Source organism: Lactuca serriola, chromosome 5 (genome assembly GCF_051521515.1).
Source record: "Lactuca serriola cultivar US96UC23 chromosome 5, Lser_US96UC23_V15, whole genome shotgun sequence".
Taxonomy (NCBI): Eukaryota; Viridiplantae; Streptophyta; class Magnoliopsida; order Asterales; family Asteraceae; genus Lactuca; species Lactuca serriola.
In genome coordinates this window covers 186,099,013-186,106,434 of record NC_136412.1, presented here as the reverse complement: position 1 = coordinate 186,106,434, position 7,422 = coordinate 186,099,013, and the positions used below count along the sequence as shown (strand labels likewise).

At 29.1% G+C, this 7,422-nt stretch overlaps 1 protein-coding gene across 1 annotated transcript; it reads right to left on the bottom strand.

Moving 5' to 3' along the window:
- Positions 1 to 1,680: 1,680 nt before the first annotated feature.
- On the bottom strand, positions 1,681 to 6,419 carry LOC145050013 (uncharacterized). The gene is made up of 4 exons (XM_078998333.1): positions 5,754 to 6,419; positions 2,334 to 2,670; positions 2,200 to 2,258; positions 1,681 to 2,115 (listed from the first exon to the last, which is right to left on the bottom strand). Exons 1-4 carry the CDS (start codon positions 6,417 to 6,419, stop codon positions 1,681 to 1,683), a joined length of 1,497 nt encoding a protein of 498 aa, XP_078854459.1.
- Positions 6,420 to 7,422: the final 1,003 nt, after the last annotated feature.

The following is a 7,422-nucleotide window of genomic DNA, read 5'->3' as shown; positions in this document are numbered from 1 at the left end:
ACTATGTCAAAACATTGTTATAGCGAATTTAAAGGTTAAAATGTCATTATGTTGATTTAAAAGATGAAACATTGTTAAATTGATTTAAGTTAAAATGTTATTATGTTTATTTTAAGAGATATTACCTAAACTAACCATTAAGAATAAGGTTGTTAACAAAAATGACAAAAGTTTGTTGTGTTTTTTAATATTTGAAAAATATAAAAAAAAATCATAACAATAATCATAAAAATTAAATCGTTCAATAGTTCATACTTCATTCTTACAGACGATTAAAAAAAATCACCATATTCTCATGTTTGTTAAGAAACCAAAATAAAACCACATATCTTCAATTCTTCATAAACCAATTATCAAAATCAACAACGCTTTGACCCACTTTATCACCATTACTATTTTATAAAAATGAAAAGCGATAGGACAAATACACAATTAAACACGTTTTTTTTTTTATTTTCTAAAATAGAAAATAAAATATGAATAAATTTCATTAAATGCGTTTTCTAAATTTTCTAAAGAAAACTGAAAAGAAAACATATTTCATTTTTATGAAAACTAAAAACAGCGCAGCTTGTTGTCCGTTTGTCTTCAATCGATATGTATTGACTTCCGAATATATTTAAATGCGTCGGAAAAAAAAAAAAAAACTTATTTACAATTTGAAAATAAAATTTGTTTTTCCGTAACTAAACGCAAGCTTAGTTATTTTTTAACAACCTTTTTCAATGGTTAGTTTACTTAATACCCCTTATTTTAAAGATGAAATATTATAAAGTTGTTATCTTCATTTAAACTTGAAATATTATGTTAGCTTTAAAGTGCAAAGATTGTTATGTTGATTTTTTTAGTTGAAACATTGTCATTTTGATTTTAAGTTGAAACCTTGTTAGGTTGATTTAAAGTAAAATTAAATTTGAGATGTTGCATAGATTTGAAGTTGAAAAGGTTGAATTGCGCAAGTCGTCCATGCTGCATGTCCAAGTTGGAAAGTTGTACATACTTCATATCCATTCGTATGTAGTATGGGTGGGTGAATTGAATTTTGAGGTCTAGAAACATACTTAAAAGTAGAAGGTTGAAAAGTGGAGATTTTAGAATGTATTTGCTTCCTAAAGTTAAAGCGTAGGGGCACTTGCCCCTTAGGTATATATGGTGCACGAATGTGTGAATTTTGTTGTGGTCATCCGTCTATAAAGGATCTTCTTTTGTGGTACATACTACGTATCCTTATTGGTTGGTATTCTTTTATAGTAGAAAGTTCTCCATGATTAGACATCAATGATGATAATATCCCATTAAATTTTGGGATGTGTAGTTGTACATTGGCACATTGCCATTGTCTCACCGGTGGCGGAACCAGAGATTTTTACAATGGGTAGCACAAAATAAAATCATCGATAAAAGATAATAAGATAACTTTTTAAAAATTACAATTTTAATAGAAATAACAAACTACCGCAAATGTCTTACATTTCAAAGTTGACTTCTTCGTTTACCCATTTTTTGGAAACGCTTCATTACTCGTTCGATCTTAACATCCACAAGTACTTTTTCTACACTACAAAGCAAAGCATCATTCATAAAATCATCACCTATTTTATTACGCAAGTCGGTTTTCAAGAGCTTCATTGCGGAAAAACATCTTTCAACGGTTGCAATTGCGACGGGTAAAACCAAAGTCTACTTTAATAACCTATAAACCAAATGAAAAGAATGATGTTTTCTGGTTTCCACCATCAAACGAGAAAGGTCTGCAATGCCCTTCAAATTAGCAAATTTCTCATCATCAATCAAAGAGTGATAATAGGTTTCAAGTTGACCATCAAGATACACCTTTTCCAAATCAGTAAAATCCGTTTTGTACAACTCACTTAGCTTCACCAACTTTGATTTGTCAAACATAGAAAATGAATTATAAGGACTCAAAGCCGACATGTATTCTAGCAAATCGGTGCTCACTTCACTAAAACAGATCCCAAACTTTTGAATTTGCATATCCAAAACCGTGTTGAAAAAAAAATCAACTTCAAAATGATGTCGATTAGTAATCTTGGTCCTACGATTTCTTGGAGTAACATAACATTCGGACAATTCCACAATTTTAACTTTATGTTTCTGACAAAAAGAAAATACATTCTCTAATATTGAAGAAAATCCATTATTTCTTAAAGCTTTCAGCGTTTTCATTGTCACTTTTACCAAAGAAGCCGCTTCCAAAATATCTCGATCCTTTCTTTGAATATGTCTTGACAAGGTATCTGTGAGACCAAAAATCTCAAACATAAAGTGTAAATAAAACACAAAATCAAGCGTCTTGAAATATGACAAAATACCGTACGCTTGATTTTGGTTATGTAAACTAGATCCTTCATCTTCAACATAATTAAGAACCTTGACAACCTCCAGAAACAGATTCTTCAAACTTGTTATTGTTTTATAATGTGACATCCATCTTGTATCTCCGGCTCGAACAAGAGATATCTCTTGAATTAAACCTCTTCTGGTGTCAATTTCACAATTACCAATTTCTTTTTTAACCCTTTCCTTGTAACTCTCATGTATGATATCTTTTCTTTTACAAGAAGCACACACCACATTAACCACCAAAGCTAATTGCTCAAAGAAATCTTCAGCACCATCGTGGTTCTTTGCTACAGTCACAACCACTAACTGAAGTTGGTGTGCAAAACAATGTACATAATATGTCGAAGGGTTATCTTTCAATATCAATGCTTACAAGCAGTTAAATGCACCATGTATATTACTTGCTCCATCATATCCTTGCCCTCTTACCTATATATATATATATATATATATATATATATATATATATATATATATATATATATATATATAGGGTTAGGATTAAATGTGAATAACAATTATTGTGTGAATGTATGACCATTATTGGTCCATTAGATTATAAAAAATGAATGGTTATGATGAATAATGGCATGATGGTAATTAAATGGAAAAATTAATTCTTTTTAAAATTTAAAAAACCAATAAGGGTAAATTTGATATTTTGTTTAAAAATAAATTAGGAAATTTCAGATACTAAATGAAACAAACCAAAATTTCAAGGAAGTTTCAAATAAAAATTTAAGAAATACAAAATAACGTTTTTGAAAATTAACTTTTCATGTGCGTTTTAAAGAGATAAATTCAACTCTTTCTTATTATTGTTATTATTTTTGAAGAATAAGACATCGATTACACGTTCAACTCTTTTCTAAAAGATATATTAATAAGAAATTCTTGAAGAGTACTTTTACTTGAAGTACGTGAGAATATACTAACAAATCAAATATTCTTTTAGAATTTAATATAAATAATTGTTTAACTTAACAACCAATCAAATATGTACTTTATAATTTAGGATAAATAATTTGTTTAACTTTACAATTCATGATAAATAATCAGTATAACATAATAATCAATCAAATATTCTTTTACAATTTAGGATAAATAATCAGTATAACATAACAATCAATCAAATATTCTTTTAGAATTTATGATTAATAAATGGTTTAGCATGTTTCATATTGTATACACTGAAGAATTCTTGAAGAACTAAAGTTTCTAACTATAATACCACAAATATTTTATATGAATGAAATAATTCTTGAAGAATATATATAGTTTTTTAACTCAATAACACCACATTTTTTTATACAACTGAAGAATACAATGTCTAAATTTTTTTGTCTCTTCGCTTTAATCATCATCACAAACCACTACTATGAACGATTGTAATTCGTGAAGAATTCGATCATTCTTAAAGAATATTTGAAGAATACAATGTCTAAAACTTTTTGTTTTTCCACTTTCTCTTATTGATATTGATTACTATCTGCATCACCATGCTCTCATGACATATACCTGCACAAAAACACACCATCAACATCACAAACCGCCACCTTCAGCCTCTATAGTTCTTTAAGAATCAAAATCCATTCTTTAATAATAAGAATTCATTCAATAATAATATAAGTTAATTCATGCTAAAGAAATCAGGCTTATTTTTTAATATTGTAAAAGGAAAAACAAGTAAATATACATTGATATTATATAGAAAAAAACGTATTTTAGTTATGATTCCACTTCTGTCGATACTCCTCTCCTGATACCTTTTTCATTTTGATCATTACATCTTGATTCTTCATTCTACTCTATTGATGAAAAAATCCACCATGAAGCTCTCCTTGAACGAATTACATTTTTGTACACCACTAAGAGCGGATTCCTTTATTCCACAATCATTTTCCACACCTAACTTTGCAACTTTTATCATTTCTTTTATCATCTCTGTCAACATTAAACCGTAAGAATTATAAATAGAATAAACAAAAGCACTAAAATAGAAACAAGAATATTAAGTGAATCTGAGGAATATGAAAAATTAGTCAGATTAGAAGCTTACAGTGGAACAAATCTGTCAAACAAATGTTAATCTACATAAAAGGAAGCATAACTGGTTAGATTAGGACCATACTAGGAAGCTGTCAAGTTCAAAATCAAATTAACACCACAAAAATGGTATAAATTTCTAGCTCATTGGAATTTTTTAAAAATCAACATACGTAACACGTAGAAGTTGATATGTACAATGGATAATCAAGTTATAAAACCCGAATCATAATCTGGATTATTCAATTTAGATCCCAAAGTAAGCTTCTAGTTTGAAACTATAAATACATGTTGCAATTTGTATGTGCTAATCAACTAAACTATATAAAAGACTATCAAGTAGAAAGAATAAGATCAATTTTGAGTCATTTGTATCTCTTTCTCTCCATAAATTTCATTCCAGCAACAAGATGATGATATGAAACAATTATAAAATCGGAAAAAAAAAATCACATGAATGTGAACAATAATCGGATAATCCTTGTTCCAAGTATGATAAGTAGCGAAATATAAATAAAATAGAAAGATCAAAGAAAAAGAATTTTGACACACCATCATATTATTCGGCTTGCTTAATTAGCTTAGCCATGTAGACAAAGATCTCGGGTTCTAAAGTAGCCATGGAGATCGATCTATGAGATTTGATGAATATGATATAAGGATTCAAGGTTTACTTTGTGAATTGAGAGAGAGGTAGAGAGGTAATATCATCTCGCTTTTTTTAGACAAGACAACAATTTATCAGATAATAGGAAAGAGACGTCGTGATAACCCTGTCTATGATATAGTCTATGTCGGAGAAGAAAGGTTGTGATAAAGAGGAAACATAAACAATGGTGAAATAGGATACCGGTAGTGGTCCGACGATGGTGTTATACGTCTGCGGAGATGGCAAGTCGAAGACGGCGTTCTTCATCCTTTACTTCTTATGTGTGAATCTTAATTTATCCCAAAAAGAACCTCCCAAAATTAGGTCGATATATAGATGGTGCTTTTGAAATCAAATTCCTTGTTAATCTCAATTACCATAATTACAAGATTATCATTTAAAATTAATTAAATGATTTATATGTTAAATTACCATGGTACCCTTTTCAATTGATTGGCTGAGAATGCGTCATATGTTCATACAATACTTGTAGATTATATATGAATCTAACTCTCTCTCTCTCTCTCTCTCTCTATATATATATATATATATATATATATATATATATATATATATATATATATATATATATATATATATATATATAAGAAATTAAATAAATAAAATTCAAATACTAATAAAGGAATTCATGATTTCGCACCTGAGATATACTCAAGTTATTGTTGGTAAATACCGAATCAATGGCTTCTTTTAGAGTTAAAGAAGTTGTATCCTTCACATGAACAACTCCAACAAATCTTTCCTTCACAATTCCAAGGATATTAACATATCGCAAAACCATATCCATTTGTTCCTTTTTTGATACATCACTACACTCGTCTACTAATATAGCAAACACATCCTTACCAATTTCTTCACAAATGGACTTAATTATCTCTTTTGAAAAGCATTGAACAATTTCTTTTTGAATCTTCGAAGACGTCAATTTTTCATTTTTTGGAGCATTTTCTAAAGTAACGTTATAAATGCTTTCATTATGGTCCCGAATGAATGATAATTGTTCAATGAAAAAACCCCTAGAAAGAGAGTCGTCTGACTCATCATAACCACGAAATGGTAACGTGTTCTTCAATAAAAATCTACAAGTATCAATTGTAGCGTGTAATCGAATTTGATAGTTACTCGCTTCAACTTCGGTTTGCTTATGAAAAGCTTCACTAATAGATTGGTTTTTCTTTACTAGATTTTCACACTTTTGTTTTGCTTTGTTGTAATGACTATCAACTTTACCCACATGATCTTTCACTGATTTCTTTTTACTCCAAGTGTTAAAGCCTCCCGTCACAAATACATCTCTCCCCCTTGTTTCCCCACAATGTCTCCAAACAAGTAACAACATAAACAATAAGCTTTGTTTTCTTTTGTGCTATACTCTAACCAATTAAATTCATCAAACCATTCCTTTACAAAACGTCTATTCTCATCACCAATTTTTATTGATGGAAAATCATGACCTTTTGGTTGATAAGGTCCTTTAATCCAATATGTTCTCCTTATTGCATCCCTTTGATTTGGATGATAGGATGTAAGTCTTGGTCTATTCGTCGGGTCCAAAGGAAGATTATTAATATCAAAACTTGGTGGAATAAGTTGTGGTTGTGGTTGTGGTTGTGGCTGAGGTTGAGGTCTTTTTCATCCACCACTTTCATCACTACTACTAACATTCAATGCTCTTTTAAACAAAATTCCAATTAAACCCTACAAACACAGATAAAGATTTAAAAGTCATAATTGAAAATATAAACCTAACACAAGCGAACAATTAATTAACTAATTAGGTTTTCAAATTGACAACTAAATTAAACAAAATCATAAAATAGAAAAGATGAAAAATTAAATATCACTTGTTTCATGAGTCTGTGAATGTGCAAGTGGGACTGTGGGAGAAGAAAAGCCAAATTGAAACTAAGAAGTTGTCGTGACTCGTGAAGCAGGGCGTAGGAGATGATGAAAACTCAAAACATTTTTTTTGTTGCTTGATGTCGTAAGTAATATTGTATATAATTACATAAAACAATCATATGTAAATGGGCCAAGTTTTACCGATTAGTGGTGTAACATACACGTTCAGTTATCGTGTTATGTTAATTTAAAAATGAATATTATTAAATAATATATGGTATTGAGCAATGAGTTCTAACAAGATAGTTTTTTACTAGAAATGAAGTAAACATATGTTTAGAATCACTCGAAAAATATTGGAAGTCTTATGAGATTTCAATCAAAAGTCAAATATTGAAATTTAATGAAAATATAAGACTTGAAAATAAGTAATATTATATTAATGAAAGTTGTAAAGAATCTCGTTAGAAACATTTAGGCGAAAACATCATCGAAATAAC